At 38.3% G+C, this 17,532-nt stretch overlaps 1 protein-coding gene across 1 annotated transcript in view; it reads left to right on the forward strand.

Moving 5' to 3' along the window:
• The window catches only part of Kifap3 (kinesin associated protein 3), a 120,907-nt gene extending 105,126 nt beyond the window's left edge, over positions 1-15,781 (forward strand). Inside the window, exon 20 of the mRNA XM_028758817.1 lies at positions 14,415-15,781. Coding sequence (XP_028614650.1) covers positions 14,415-14,523 — 109 coding nt within the window. The 3' untranslated portion in view covers positions 14,524-15,781. The remainder of the gene's footprint in view (positions 1-14,414) is intronic.
• Positions 15,782-17,532: the final 1,751 nt, after the last annotated feature.

The raw sequence follows: 17,532 nt of genomic DNA on the forward strand, positions 1-17,532 counted from the left end.
TCTTTCTTTGTTTCTTTCCCCTTGTTACAATGATGGAGGTGACGTTTGAAGCCTCTGGACTCTGTCCTCTGCCTTCCTGAAGATGTCTTCTTTGTTCCCACCCTTTTCGCTCTAGTGACTCATCCTATCACCATGAAAACTCCATTGGCCTCAAGTTACGTTCTAACTACTGTTCATATCCTCACACACAAGACTTCTCCAAAATCTTCAGTTCTGGGGCTAGAGAGATGGGTCAGGGTTAAGAGCACTTGTTGCTCTGTTTCTCTTGCAGAGGACCTGGCCTTAGCCCAGCACTCATGTGATGGGTCACAGCCATCTGTAACTACAGTTCCAGGAGGTTTGACAACCTCTTCTGACCACACTTTGTGCATATACATGTGTTCAGACAAACACACACACTCACACACACTCAGTCAGTCCCTCTTCATCCCTTCCCATTGTTCTTTGGCAGATAATTCCTTCTCCTCTCTACCTGTAAATGCTGGTTGCTTTAGCCAGACCCTCATCCAAGCATATTTTCATTCCCACTGCTTACAGGACCATCCTATTAGTCTTGAATAGTATCTTATATTTTCTACCAAATATTGATCTGAACACAGTCCTTTTCTCTCTTCCTATTTAACATAGCTAATTAAATGCTTGTAAAATTATCAAACTGCTGCAATTTATATAAAATCTTTGTATCTTAACAAACATTACAACCATCCACCAAGTAGTCAAGTCAGAAACTTTGGGGTCTTCCTTGACCTTTCCCTGCTATTTGGACTTTTCTCGCAGTGTATACTGTTAGCACTCTTACGCAAACTTCTGCTGCCAGCATCACTCAGCTCCTGCAGCCTCCTAACTAGTTGCCATGGTGCTGCAGCTGCCTCCCCTCATGGTCCTCTTGTTTCACTTAACCGTTTTCCCAGTCGTCTTAAGTCAAGCCCCAGTTCTATGCACCTTTAGGAAAAAGCAAATTCCTCCACATGCTCTGGATAACTGCATTATCTGACACTTCTACTTCCTCAGCCCCATCTGCAAGTGTCCAATTGTGTCTCCTCCTCCCTGAAGAACTGCTTCCTACTCTGTCACCTTCCTTCCTAACTTGAGTAGTTATCAGACTTTAAATAACTGGCTTTTGTCATTCAAGTCTCAACTCCAATATTATTTCCTCATAAAGCAACTTCTTCACCCCACCTGCTCTAATCAGTCATTTCCTTGTTAATCTGTCTCTTTCCTCAGCAGTACACACTCTAGAGGAAAAGACCTTTGACAGTCTTATTAAAAGTTGTATCTGTGGTACCTGGCACACACTGGATCCCCGGCAGGCCTGTCTTTAAACACAGATGAACTTATTCCACTTCCCATGTTGTAGTTTATTTTCAGTGTGACCTGAATTTTCATAATTTTTTACTTCTATACTTAACCATTACTGTTAATATGTCATCCTTTCAAGTGTATAATGCAAAGCATGTATTAGATACATGTTGCCATGACATGTTGTCTTATATATCCTGCATATAGCATTATATGCTATTTTTAAATTGTTGGCAGATAACTTTGTATATGGAAAAATATTTTAATAATCCAAATAAGGTATGAGTGCTTTCAATTATTTTATTTTATATAGATAGATGCTAGCTCTGATGATTAAGACCTAGTTAACATTCTTTGTATACTTGTATCATGCATCTACATATTAAATTAAACATTCTAAGTACTCATCTATGCTAAATGTAAGCATAATATCTTATGAGCCACCAACCAAGAACATATTCATGAGCTAGTCCATGGCCTCTGGCACATATGTAGCAGAAGATTGCCTGGTCAATGGGAGGAGATGTGCTTAATCCTCCTGTGAGACTTGAGACCCAAGGAAGGGGGGAGGCCTGAGGGGTGAGGGAAGTACCCTCTTGGAGGCAAGGGGGAGGAGGAATGGGATGAGGAACTGGGGGGGGGGGACCCACGTGGAGGGGGCAATGACAGGAATGTAAATAATTAAAATAATGAAATTTGAAAAATAAAATAAAGTAAAATGAATTTTATAGTAATAAAATCAAAGCAAAAAATTAGTATATTAAAAACTACTTGCTATTAAGGCAACATTAATGTAAATAAAGCATAGTATATTAGATGTTAACTTGAAATTTTGTTGCTACTTTTACAATATTTTGTTAAAGTTTCTTAAAGAATAAAAAAAGAAATTCAGAATGCTCCAAATTTTAAGCAGAATCTATAAAAATCATTATCAGTAGTCCATCTGGTTTCATCTACCCTAAAGAAACCTTATAGCTTCACCGTAACAATGGAAGAAATAGTATTAGCATTAAAAGTATTGTTAATCATAATAACCAACTTTTTAGAATGGCTAGGGGTGCCAGGGTTGTGGCAGAGTGCCGGCAAGATGCCCAGGCTCTGATCTCCAGTACTCCCTGCACTTCGGAAGTAAGAAGCAGAATCAGGAGTTCAAGGTCATCCTGGACAACACAGTGAGATGGAGGCCAGCCTAAGCTACACGAGACCCCCATCTGAAATATATACATAATTTTCTGGAGATAACATTTACTTGGAAGATAATTTTTCATGCAGAAAGATAAATGCAATGTGTTTAGGTCTCACATACATTTTATATGTAGTCAAATCTTAGAGTGTTTGCCCTGAATATCTGTTCAGAGTGTGTAAGTACATGCTCAAACAACAGCATGTATTTTAAAGTTGTATTTCTAGGAAATGGTGGTATAGTCAAGGATATTATAAAACCATGCCTTAGCTTCCAGGGTCAGAAAGCAGACATCCTACAGTGACCAGTTCTACACTGTCTCCTTCATCCCATCCTGCCCTATTACCGACCAGTAGTTGATCAGTACACTGGAAGACTCGCATATGCCTACAGATCCCTGTTGTCAGTGTTCTATGATTTCTAAAGTGTTTTCAACTTAGGTTCTATAATGGCATTCAAAGTTAAAAGAACACAATGTAAGTATATAATCAAGGTGAAGATATGCATTCAATGTTGTATTTACATTTTTATTTGTGGTCTGATTAATTGATAAGCACTTGGATAGGATCTTGAAGGGCAGATATCAATATAATACAAAATTTATAATGTGTTTGAGCACCTCGCTTATTATTCTTTGCTTCCCTTCTTATTGTGTTAATTTTTTGAGGGTAGTAGTATTATCAGGCCTAAAAGAAGGCCTGAAGCAGCAACCAGGGAGCCTGCATGGCTCTGCCTTAGCCCCTGCATACACGCTGCGGTTGTCAAGCTTGAGTTTTCCTTAGCCTCCTCACAGTGGGAGTGAAGCTGTCTCTGACTCCTTTGCCTGGCCACAGGACCCTTCTTCTCTTACTGGGCTGCCTCATCCAGCTTTGATATGAGGGTTTGTCCCTACTCTCATTGCATCTTATTGCTAGTCCATGTTCAGTTGCTATCCCTGGGAGGCCTGCTCTTTTCTGAAGGGAAAAGGAAGAGCAGTGAATCTGGGGGGGAGCGGAGGTGGGGAGGGGACTGGGAGGAGTGGGAAGGATAAATTGTGGTCAGGATGTGTTGTATGAGAGAATAAAGAATAACGATGAATAGAATGGAATAGAAAGAACAGAATGTCTTAGACCATGTAATTTTGAAAATTATGAGGTTTGGGGAAACTACTGTATCAAGGTATCAAAGAGAATGATGTAAAAGCTGATTTAATGCCTCCCTTCTTATGGGCAAAGATTTAGTCAATAGAAGCTTTTCACTTTAGATAGGCACTCGAGCGTGTACACACACACACACACATACACGCACACACAATTTCTTTGTTGGATTTTAAATAAAGGCTTTCTTGCTCTTTAAGCTCTTAGTTTAAGTTTTCAGTACTCTTGAATAGAAACATATCAGTAATTTTGTGAACATACTCAGTGTTCTGTCTCAAATAATGAATGGTAATCACACACACCCATAATTTCTTTGTTTATCCTTGGGAGAAATTGTATCTAAAATTGGTATATCCCACTATTTTAGGAATTCTTTCCATTTTAGTGTTTATTTGGATGGTTAACAGGAAAATATATATTTGTGTGTGTGTGTTTGTGTGTGTATGTATGTGTATTTTTTTCCTGGGGTCAAGGATTTTATAAATAGAATGCAATTTTAAATTTACCTCATTCTCTTTATGGAGAGAAAAAAACTATCACTGTTTGTCTTTTTCTTCCAACACTTAGGAAAAGGCAGTGCTATTTATCGTCAACAAGTAGGGGTTAGAGTTATTTAGATGAACTCACTATGTTCCTGGCCCTAAGACTTGGAGCAACAAATGTAGGTATGCCTCCATGGACAATGTCCATTTGAAATACAGACTGTAGAGCACATCTCCTCACCCTGAGAATTTCTCATATCTACCCAACTTACATATAAGTCCAAGATTCTCAGGCTTTTCTACAGCATCAAAGACAGTAGATACCACAGAATAAAATATTACACCCTAAGTGTTTTCGTGTCCTGTGCTTCTGACTGAAGAAACAATCTCTATCAGTCTCCTGAGCACAGGTAGGTGTACAGAGTGAGAAGTAGATTGCATGAATGGCTAGAAATCCTCCTTTAACATGAGCTGGCTCCTGGGATATAAAGTAAGACATTGCCCTCACTGTTCCTAAAGGTGTTCTACATTTTCATTATCATGATGTAGAATCTGAGTGTTTGATTGAATTAACCAGTTTACACAAGCAGTCCGCTCTTGCTATGGCAAGAGGAAGGGCTGATTGGCCGTGACATTATTTTACTGCAGCAATAATTAGCATGCCTCTGCATAGGCATAAATCTCCGTGACTTACGCAGAAGCCTTGTAAAGGCAAACAGAAAGCATGTGCAAGAGGCATGCCACATGCAATGGACTATTTCTCCACTGTTACTATATTGTGTGTAGGAGCCAGAGTTTCCCAAACATTTCTGGATGCATCGTTATTATCCCATATAAGGTGACAGTAATAATCCAGATATAAACAGTGTCAAATATATACCTAGGAATGGGTTATACATGGAAGACACTTGAGACTGGACTCATCTGAATAAAAGAGATAGTCAGTACTCCACAAAGACAGAAATGACAGACTTACAGAAAGGCAGCAGTCCTACACACACATTCTTACTTTGATGTCACTACCCCTCATTAGCTTTAATAAAGCTGAGGAATTGTCAGTTTGCTTTCAAGTTAGTTTCACTTAATTCAGTAAATTCAATTACCAGTACTTTAAATAGAGGGAAATGTCATGTGTATCACTGATAGAAAAAAAGTTCTGCAGTGTCTCCATAACCCTTTGAGAACAAGTCAAGGCCCAGTCACAGGTGGCCATGAGAAATCCTTGCTTCCACATTCTTGTCTCCACTCCATCTACCTGGCATAGTGCTTCCTTAGCCCTGTGCTTTGAAGACAGTACAGTCCTGTCCTATTTTATTGTCAGAAGACCTGTGACCAAACAATCTGTAGTTAACTTTAAACGTGGGTAGAAAATGGATTGAGCTCTGCTGTTGTAAAGCTAAGCAGGCCTCTAGAGTAAATGCAGAGTTTGCTTTGATGTTGGCTGCAGTCCGTACTCTGAAGCATTTATCTGGCATCTACCTGTACTTACTGCTGAGGTGGCTGACTTAGCAACTTCAGAGTAGCAGTAGTGCTGCCCAACACAAATTTAACAATAGCCTAAGAAGGCAAAAATGCTTTTTCATATATTTACAACTTAAAATGTACTTATAACCAAATTTTCAGATGTTCTTGCTTAGCTCTTTAAACATAGATTTTTAATGAGTTTAGCTATAGTTTTTGTAATCTACATATTTCTTTTCATAAGTTTCAAGAACTTTTAGTTTAATTTAGCTTCCAAAAAGTCTTTATTGACAAATTGATTTATGAGTTTTATCACTGACATGATTTGTCTGTTATTCAGCAAAATAAAGGAAAGAAATTGATGAATAGTCTCAGATAAGTTGGAAGCTTTATGTTAAACATCTTATTTTATGACAATTTAGTTTTTTAAAGATTCATATCCATCTATTTTGTATATTATGTATAGAGAGAAAAGTTTCAAAACTATATTAAAAATTTCCCAAACTATATTATTTTAAGGAGTTTTAATGAGTTTACAGGAAGTTAATAGCACTTTTTCATTTAAGAGAGACTAGTAGTATATTATGGGGATACCATCCCTGTTAGATGGCTGCATTGCCTGCCTCTGACAGTTTTCAAATATCAAATCTCTATTTTATAAAGAAAAGGGAGAAATTGATATAACATGTTATTTTGAATTAATCAGGATGATGTGAGATTCTTCTCCATTTCTAGGACTTACTCATTCAGTAATGTCATCTAACCAGAATTCTACTTGGTGCTTAAATTACAGCAACTAAATATGGTTATTTGCATTTTAACCAGTTAGTCCAGCTAGAGCATGTTAGTGCTCCCGTGCTAACTGTGGATTGTGTTAAAAGTATTTGACTTTACAGCATGTTTAGTTTCTTTTCATTTCTTATTAGTATTTTTCAGTACCTAATAGTCTCCTGCCCCCACCTCTGACAAGAACTTTGCTCTCTGTTCAAACATCGCAAACGGTTTCCTTTTGGCATGTGCTTTCCAGCTCCCCAAGCAGTGTAAGCAAATTGGAAAGTTCAGCTGTCATTCTTGGAAGGTCATAGATCACACTAGCAGCCCAAGTAATCCAAGGGGTTTTAAGTATCACAGCATTTAGTTTAAAGTGAAATCTGCTCTGACAGGGCTGGCAGACCAATAGGAAAAAGAAATATTTGTGCTTGGAAAAGTGCCTGTGTAGAGACCAAGAGCATAGCTGATGGCTGGAAGTGATTTCAGTCTAAAACAACAAATCATTAAGAGAGTGCAGAGGGGTAAAACACACAGTTCATATTTTAAAGCGTTTCAAAATGAACCAGCAACTAAGGTTAGCATTACACAGTAATTAGTTTGGGTGTTCACATTTAACTCACTCAGTACCAGACAGTGTGGTTAATCTGTCACTGAGAAAACATTGCTACCGAGGTGATGCTCTCTACTTGAAACCTCTAACAGTAATTTCTGTGCCTTAAAAAGAACAAAGACATTATGACAGATTATATAAATGTCGAACCAGTAACAGACAGTTATTTAAAAGAGGTGCTAATGACTCAGTTTATTGATGTAGAAGTTACTTAAGCCACTCAGTAAGTGCTGGGATTGGAGGCATCGCTTGACAGTATAGAAGCCACCAGTAGTTTCCAGAAGTTCTCATGCACAGTTGAAGACATGTAGTCAAAGAGAGCTAGATGCTGTGCCCTAACTAAAGGACTTCTCTAGAAGTCAGAGGCCATTACAGGCTGAGGTGACTTCTCACTTCAGCTTGATAGTCATATGTGACAACTTGTACTAGGCACTCCAAACAAAGAAAAGGAAAGTACCGTTTATTAGCTACAGTTCTTTTTTTTTTTTTCAAGCTGTTGTTCTCTTTGGAAAGCCAGTCTTAAATCAAAACAAAACAAAATTTGTAAATACTTTCCTTGAATGTCCAGAAAAGAAAAAGCAAGAATAGAATTTCTAGTAAGATGGAAGATGAGGCTAATGAGGAAGGGCTCTTGATGTGCAGATTTTAAAAAGAAAAAAAGACAGAAATTCAGAAACCACTTCCATTTATGGAAATGCTTGTGATTTCCTTCATGACTGACAGTCCACCCTTACCCAGACAAGTGTTAGCCATTACTCTGGGCTAGGGAAATAGAAGCATCTAATTCTCTTTCATTTGATAATAAGAAGTCAGGTCTCTAAGTCCCTTCATTTTTGTCTCCTTGCACTGTACACTGTGTAGTCAGGACTACCGGAAGTGGCTATGGTACAGTTTGCTCAGAGGTGTTCTTTATCTTCCTCATGTGTCTGCTCAAGACACTGCAGAGTGTGAATGACGACAAGTATTAACTGAGATTAGAGGAGAACCAGTCAAGTGGAATTTCATTACCGATTGGAATACATAAAAGACACTTTTTACACACGCTCCCTTCATTGGTGTAAATTCGTTTTTATCTGAAGCATCAGCTAGTCACTAACTGAATGAATCTGCCCCCAGTGTTTTCCCCTTATAGCTGACAGATGGCATTAACAAAACTTTTAATGAATCCCAGATGAATGACTTAAATACAGCTTCCCAATACTTACATAATTTGCCCCCTTTTTGAAAAAAAATGAGATTTCATTTAAAAATAATATTCATGGGGCTGGAAAGCTGGCTAAGTGATTAAGAGCAATTTCTACTCCTCCAAAGGACCAGAGTCCGTTTCAGCCCCCACGTCAGGCAGGTCACAGCTGCATCTGACTCTAACTCTGGGAATGCAGCACTGTCTTCTGGTCTCTGAAGGAACATGCACACACATGGCATACACAGATATACACATAAAGAAGACAAAGACACCTCCCAAGTATTATTTGTGTTTTACTTTATTAATAATAAAAGGCAAAATATAATGTGTATACAACACAATAAATGTAAATGTAAACACACAACACAGTAAATATAAAATTACAGCTAAACTGTTTGTGTGTGTGTGTGTGTGTGTGTGTGTGTGTGTGTACACATATGCCAAACTAATTAAAAAACTGTATAATTATACTCTTGGATTTTATTTTCTCAGTGATACAATGATTCAATTTCAAAACAAAAATTAAGACCTTAAATCTAAAATATGTGTGTCTTACAGTTAAACTTATAAAAAAAATGTATGTTTTTGATGTTGGTTCCATGATGGTTTTCAAACTATGCTGTAAAAATAGTACTTTAATGTGCAGGTTAAATTTTCAGTTGCAAGCAAGCTAGGCATAGTGGCTCGCACCTTTAATTCCAGCATTTGGGAGGCAGAGGTAGGCAGATCTCTATGAGTTCAAGGCCAGCCTGATCTACATAGTGAGTTCCAAGACAGCCAGAGCTACATACTGAAACACTGTCACAAAAAAAAGAGAAAAAGTTAGTTCCAAAGACAATCAGCTTAAGCCCCACAGTCACAGATTTTACATTCAGTGACAGATGTTTCCTATTTTGTGTGAACTAGAATATTTCACACGTATGAAATTGAAGACGTTAGTTATCTAAGGAAGAAAAATTGCACTCCATCACTGTTAAATACAGTTTAAATTCAATTAGCTTTGGTTTAAAACTTAGTGGTGCTGTGTACAGTGGTAAGACAAGCTCGCCATCTAGTGACTAGTTTGTAAATTACATCCAGATGCCAGTTGTAAGATCTTGTTAGGTATTTACTTATGTGGCATTTCTCTTCCTACAGCAGGAATTTTTAAAACATGGCATTTCCTTACTATTAAAGTAACTCATCTCCTAACCTGTCTGACTTAGTCCCATGGAATGCCTTCGCCATTAGCTATACTCCTGGGGAAGGTTCTTTCTTTCATTCAGATTATCTGTAGTTATTAAAACTTTCAGCCAGTTTTAAAAGCCAAGCCTTGGCTCTCAGTTTGAATCTAGTAAAGTTTTGTAACTAAAGTTTCATTTCAAAAGCTAGCAAAGATAGGCCAACAAGATGCCCCCATGGCTATCGGCAGTTGCTGCCAAACCTCACAAACTCAGTTCAGTCTCAGGACCACAGATGGAAAGAAAGAGGTACATCATTCCCACCAGTAGTTTTCTGACTCTGCAGATGTGCATGCACTGCACTGCACACACACAACCTTTGCTGTGAACTGTTCACAATTGCTGACTGCTGTTTACAAGGCTCCAGGCATAAAGGCTCACTCTTCTTTGTGTTGGGCAGATAAACTCCCTGGTAAATGTTTTCCGTGTGAGCTCACTCAACACCCTTTTCTACTGCAGATAACTTTCTAAAACACAGAATAGTTCCTTTAAAACTATTGAGCTCTCCAAATTTGTGCAGTTCTTAGTGGCATAGGAAGAGTTTGCATCTAATCCACTTGTCACTTTAGACCTAAAGTCCTGTTGCTTGCTCAGTGCTGCTCTCTAGCTGCTACTGTGTCTTGCTCGGGCCTCTCTGCTATCTGCATCTCTTTTAACCCATGCAGTCCTACCTTTCTCTCCAGACTCAGCCATCCATACACTGATACTCTTCGTTCAAGTTACAGTCTTATTAAGTACATTATTAGTGTACATTAAGTTACACTAATAAAATCAAGAGATAAATTCCCCGTGCTTGTGGTACTTGGTTCATATGAGATTGGGCACATTCAGGGTGGGGCTCTCGCCTGCTGTAGTGATTCCAGACCATATCAAAAGTATCATAGACACTTCAGATTCTTCATTTTAAGGAAATAATGAATAGCAATGTTATTTCAGAAAACATATGAAGCAGAGATTGGAGATTGTGTCCCAATGACTAAACTAACATGGTAGTGATTAGAAGAAGAATTAGACTTTGTGCATGATTGCAAAGAGTAATTCTATGGTTACTTGGATAGGGTTTCAGAAAAGTATAGTAAAGAACTTTCTAGCAGTCTGACATATCTATACATGGACACTGCCATCTTGGAGTCCTAAGCCTGGCATGTCTAGGAATTGTGACAGCGTCCAATGAGCTCCGTCAACAATGTTGGGAGCTGAAGTACAAACAAGGTTGTTTCAAAATATTTTCAGATCTTAGAGCCTATGAGCCTATGAGCTTATGAAAAAAATGGATCAACAGTATTCTCTTTCATGCTAACATCCACTAATGAATGTATTACATGTTTGTACTTATATTGATGACTTAGTAGTTTAAAAGAAGAAAAAGAAATGGTTGCTCTGGTCTAACCATAGTGAGATAACAATGATGCTTTTCACTTATGCAGCACTGTCCATCCAAGGATTTCAAAGTGCTTTGCAAATATGCACTAATTAAGCCTCAAACAGCCGAGGTAGGTGCCTGTCTTCCCTTTCCCGAGGAATGTCCCCTGTGGCACAGAACCTGACTGTGTGGAGGCTTCCTGTGGCTGCCATTTCCCTGCCCTGTGCTGCATGCCCCGCGCCACCTCTCCTCCTCAGATTTTGTTTTCCCCGAATCATCATCACAGGTTGAGAATCTGAGTGAATGTTGCTTGAGGACTTGTTTCACATCCAATATATACGAACAGAATTCAATCTGCTTTCTCTGTGTCAGTGAAGTCTGTAGATTTATAAAGCCAACTTCTAAATGTGCTTAACATTATATTATTGTTGAATTATAAGAATAATTTTCACTTTAAGGGATTTTTTTCTCTTTCTTCTCCAGGTTCCCCTAAAGTCATTGTTCTTGGGTATAAAACTTAATAGAAGATTGATTTGTTGACCTCACCATCCCTTGTTATCTTTTTGCCAGAGAGCCTTTTTCTTTGGACTAGAATTATCTGTTATCAAGAAAATATACTGGGTTTCGGTAATTAAAGGATTTAAAATACTTTATCTGATCACTAAAGACAGAAGTTAAATATCACTAAACAGTCACAAGAAGACAAAGCAGTATAGTGGCTGCATGTGCTAACAGAGGAGGAGTTACAGGTTTTATGTAGTTTCACAGCCGCAGAAAGAGAATTTGACATACAGAGACACACTAAGCAGATTACACTTAAATACCATATGTATAGCCACATGTTACAAACTATTATCTAAATCAGTGGCCAAGCAAAGCTCAGATGTCACACATTACAGCTTAGTTCCTTGGGTCCCTTGGTCCCTGGTCAGGGCACACACGTCCCTGAAAATATTAATGGCAAGTCATGTCCTCCTGAGTCAGAAAGGCACAAGTTTTCTGCACCACTGCACCTGTGTATTTATGATTCTGTCCCTTCCAGAAGAATTTATTCCAAATACTGTCTACTTCCATTGAAAATAGACATATTGTTAGACTCTTGTAGTTTTAAGCCAGAATCCCCATTAATAATGCTATATCCTTTTATCAAGAAAGGAAGTAGAATTAATGTCCATATGATCCAAAAGAATATCTGTCTGCAAGTTCTACCATCATGGACAGCCCTGTCCTCCACTGCTTTAGAATAACCCAAATAAGAGATTCAAGAAGATAACTGTAGCTTCACAACTAATTTAATTTAAAAGACGGCCATAACTACAAAAGGATCTACAGCATCACAATACTCTCCCAGCTGGTTAAATATGTCAAACACCCTTTAAATGCTTCATCTATGGTACATGAAGGATGAAGCAAAAAGAGCCACTTGTAAGAGTTAGTTTCATTTTCTTCCTGGGAGACACACACACACACACACACACGTGTGTGTGTGTGTATATATATATTTTGTTTTCAAAAACTCCCAAGTGCTGCCCTACACATTGTAGCATACATTCAAGGGCCATGATCTCTTGGCTGCAGACACAGAACCTGCCACAGCAACCTAAACACAGGGATACTAAAAGGTTCCACATCTAAGGATGGGTTTTACCTTCACTTCCTGGGGATATAGGCTCTTATTGGCAATGTAATTGGTGTATTCAGAAAAGGGGGATGGGATTTGACATTTATAGTGAAAAGTGTAGCATATCTAAATACATTCATTTGACATGCCACATAGGAAAGCAGTGAGGAGTTTGCCTAGCCACAATAGAAATAGGGAAAACAAGTCACTCATCTTGAATGTAGGGCAGTCTCAGTCACAGAGACTCTGCTAAGTCCCTTCCTCAGTGGCAGCACTGGCCTGCAAAGGTCCGATGGTCCAGGCCACTGACAGCAAAGGAAGTGCTGCAGCCACTGCTGTCCTAGTCTGTGCTGACATGGCAGACTGCCTGTCAATCATCATCCTTCACAGTTTCCCAAAGCCCTCTCTTGAGACAGTCAGTCTCACAAGTGCTTTCTTTGCTCAGTGATCTACTACAAGCCTCTGAATTCCAAATCTCAAAACAAGGTTTGAGAGTGAGAAATGACAACCAATTAATGTAACCTGGTATGTCCCCAGCTGCCAGCCTCTTAAGAGGTGCTAAGGAATGTCCAAAGTGCCAAGAAGAAAGATGGGGAAGGAGTAAGTTCAAATCAAGCAGCTAGAATCACCCCTTCCATGGTAGGGAATTGTGAAAAGGCATGAGTATGTCATCTGAGTACTTAGGAATGGTCAGCAGCCAACTGTTCCTCTGATTTTGAATAGATGTGCCCTGTGGATAAATAGAAGATTGTTGAATCCACTGATTTCTGGGATATCTTTTTATTAATTAAATTTATTCTTTGACAGTTTCATACATGCATATAATACATTCTGGTTACTCTAACCCCCCCCACCCTCTCTGAAGTTATCTCTAGAATAATATTTTCCCTTTATCTCCAAGTTTAATCTCTTCCATGGAGGAAAGTACAAAGGGGTATTTATATTTTTACTATTTCAAAATAAGATACAGGCTTACTATTTAGATGTAGTCTGACACATATACAAACACTTGAACTTGTGCTATTAGCATTTTAATACTTACTAGTGTGCTTCAGTATAATCTTACTTTGGGAGAGGAAGTTAATATAAATGTGAATATATTGTTAATCAGATTGACATTTCGTTGGTGAAATTATTTTTCTGATTAGTAAAGTCTCACATAATCTGAATTTATTTAAATGTGCTTTATGTTTTCAAAGCTTAATTTCTGCATTATAAATGATTTCTTTTGGTTTTAAATTGAGCTCAGCTAGCATTGGCTGCATGCGCTGTGTATGCATGAGCATGTTGAAGCTGCCATATTGCCTGGCAAGGGAACATTTTGTCCTTTTCTTCAGCATTGGGTAATTCTTTGCTAAGATACTTTTGTAGAACAGATTTTCTTCTAACAGTTTACTCACAGACAAAACATAATTGTGAATTCAGAGTGAACTGTATCTGTGCTGCAGGCTGTCTATGTGACTGTAGGGCTTCTGTTTGCATAGAGTAAACCTAAGCATACAATTGTGTTGCTTTTACTAAAAAGGAAAAGATATACAATTTGGCTTTCAGAGTTTCCAGATCAACTCTGGCTGGTTTGTGGGCTGAATAGAGTTCTCCCTTGTTCTCTCGTGCTCATAAAACTTAGATGTGTTGGGAGTTCACTACTAATACTCAGATTGCATATCCTATTAATTCGGGGTTAGTCTCTATTCCACAAGACAGAGACCTTGTCATAGTCAGCAAACTCTTGCCACTGTTACATTTCCCAGTGGAGTAATGCTGCTCATTGTTTGGATGTGATTTTTTTCCTGTTCTTTCATAAGTGCCATGTATGTGGAGAATTTGTTAATTCAAGTTGTTTTCAATTGAGTCATCTGCTTTATTTGGAACAGTCTCTCCTGACAGGTTTCTGATTTTTGGACACATATTGTCAGAGGTATATATCTTATTACATATATTTTAATGAGAATATAAAAGGTTAATAATATCTCTGAAAATTATGTCACTGTCAGGGAATCTGTAGTGTGACATTCTGGGCCCTGACAGTGACCTGCTGTGGATAAAAACAGAGCAGCTTCTAACCTGCCTTTCTCTTTCCAGCCTTGGGATGGATGGCTTCGGTCAGCCAGTGGGAATCCTTGGACGTCCTGCCACCGCATATGGATTCCGCCCCGACGAACCTTACTACTACAGCTTTGGGTCTCGATAAAGTCGCCCCTCCCATGTGGACACTCAGCTTGGGAGAGATCTGTGTGCTGTGGGTTAACCTTGAATCTTGACTTAATAATGCATGTTGTACTCCTGTGGGGCTGTGTTGCTTATTTCTCCACGTTGTTAGCTTTGGGTTAACTCAAACCCTCACGTCTTTTGTTAAATACAGTTGATGCTCCACTGTTCACTCATCCAGCCACATCTTGAGGTGAATAACATCTCCCATGAGACTGTTGAGAAACTGCTAGCCTGGAAAAGCAGATAATACATTATGTACATTAAGTGACTAATTTCTATTAAAAAAAAGTGACATACACACAAAGTAATGAGCCAAAGTCATGTGTTCATATTTTCTGTGTTTCATAGGAACCTACACATGAACATGGGATACACATACTTTTTTTTGCTTCCTCTTTCTACTTACAAACTCCTTAGTGTTTTGTGTGATCCATGCTATCTTTAAATTTTATTTTAAATGAACCTCATCCTTTTTATCCTGGTCTGTGTCGTGAGGTTTCTTTCACAAAGTTATTGACTATATGAGTTTTTTAACTAACAGTGAAATATGCTATAAGTAATGTCATACATTAGTATAGTCTACTGAGTGATCCAGAGTCATAACATGTTAACTGCAGCAGAATACTTAAGAGCAGGCGCAATGCTGAGCTTCTAAGTTTTATTCTTCTGAAATGTACAATATGAAATGTGAAGATGCTAATTATTTTTGCCTTACCTAGAAAATTAAGGAAAGGACCATGTGTTTGTTCACTTAAGGTAGAAGTGGGTAGTGGGAATGGAAAGGGACATGATGGTTAATAATGAGTATTGAAGGTAATTCATTGATTGTAAAATATTGAAAACTTTCCTTGAGAAACCAAGCCCATGAATTCAATATAAGCATAGATTGTTGCTTGATCATCTCCTACTGAAGAAGACATAAGCTTCAGAACAGTACAGATCAAAGGGAAGATTTCTCCTTTTAAATTTAAAATCCCACTGATCTAAGTAGACTGTTTACCTTAATTCACGTTTAGCACAAAGTACTTAGAGCTGGGAAGGTCCTTTGGACAATTCAGCCCATCTGCTTGAGAAATGTAAATCTAACCAACAGGTATGTTCTTACCTAGTACATATAAGGTAGTATATGATCTGGGACGTTGTTTGTTTGTGACTTCACAGTTCTGAAAGCATGCAGTTATTGTCTTTGTTTCCCTTTTACCCACAAAATATTAAAGCCAGAAAGGTTTGAACCAGCACTGTCCAACTCTCATTTTTATGATGAAAATGAAAAATCTATGGTGAGAGCCAGTGGGATGACTGGGTAAGGAAAGTCACTTGCCACTAAGCCTGAAGACCTGAGTTCAAGTCCCAGGACCTCCATGGTAGAAGGCGGGAGCCAATTGCTGCACATTGCCCTCTAACCTTCACCTACACACTGTGATATATATGCACCCCTACACAACACAAAGACAAATAAGTGTAAAATATGTATTTCTTTTAAAACTGAGATGAGATAGTAAATGACTTACCCTTGTTTCTATATTTAGCCAGTGATATTGCCTGTCTCTTTGTTTTCAGTATAGCAGTCCTTGTACAAATACTTTCCTGTTTATCACATACACAGTCTAAGTATACAAAAGTGACATGAATAGAAAAATAAACTGACGTTTACACACTGAGTTAGAAGAATACTCCTGATAATTCATAACATTTCTAAATATCTTATCGTCGTAGAACTTTACAGATTTAGAAACTCTAATCTTTCCACTCACGTATGGATAGTCTAGCATTCTCTTGTTTATGAAAGTTTGCCAAATAGATAAATAATGAAGGCTAGATATAAATTCTTGTGTATGTCAGAGGACAAAAACCGCTGGCTCTTGGCACTTCTAGAAATGCCATTCATAATGTAAATCATATCCTGACCTCACTAGATTTTGATTACAAAGTAAGGTCACACTTAATTTAATGACAAATACTAGAAATTTTCTTGTGACATAAAAATTTAAATTTCCACAAGCATCTTAAAAAGCTGGAGCATAGCTTAGTGGCTGAGAATTTATATTCAACCTGGGTTGTATCCCTAGTACCTCAAATAAAATAATTTAAATTTCAAAATAGCTTAAAAAGAAAAACATACAATGCTTCAAAGAACAAACTGTCTTCAGTCTTTAGATATTAAGTGGCTAACAAGCAGGGTGTGAACTATAGACTTGCTTGTTTTTGTTGAGGGATAGATGGATTCAGAACTGAAAAACACTTCACTTGAATAATCTTTTAGTTATTTTTTAAAAAGACAGCTTTTCCTCATCTATTTTTTTCTTTAGTACTAGGGATTTAACCTGGGTCCCTTACACGTAGTAGTTAAGCACATTACCCCTGACCTGTGGAGATGCTTAAGAATGAGTATGGGAAGTAGACCCCTTCCATCCCCTCCCCCTGCCCGACCTTTAATTGAAAATAGATTCCTTTCTCATTTACTATATTGTGATTGTAATTACTCCTCCTTCTACTCCTCCTAGTTCTCCCACCTCCCCTTCATCTGGATCCACTACCTTTTTTTCTTTGATTAAAACAAAACAGGTTTCTTTTTTGTTTGTTTGTTTGCTTTGGTTTGTTCTTTTTCTTTCTTTTTTCTATTGGATATTTTATTTATATTTCAGATGTTATCCCCTTTCCCCATTTCCCCCCAACCCAGAAACCCCTATCACATTCCCCCATCTCCTGCTTCTATGATGATGTGCCCCCACACACCCACCCATCAGACCTCCACACACACACGAATTCCCCCACACTGGGGCATTCAGCCTTCACAAGACCAAGGAATTCCTCTCCTACCTTTGTCCAACAAGGCTATCCTCCCCTACATATACAGCTGGAGCCATGAATCCCTCCCTATGTGCTCCCAGGCTGGTGGTTTAGACCCTGGGAGCTCTGATTGGTTGGTATTATTGCTCTCCCCATGAGGCCACAAACCCCTTCAGCTCCTTCAGTCTTCTTTCTAACT

This window comes from Grammomys surdaster, unplaced genomic scaffold (genome assembly GCF_004785775.1).
Source record: "Grammomys surdaster isolate TR1022 unplaced genomic scaffold, NIH_TR_1.0 130, whole genome shotgun sequence".
Classification (NCBI taxonomy): Eukaryota; Metazoa; Chordata; class Mammalia; order Rodentia; family Muridae; genus Grammomys; species Grammomys surdaster.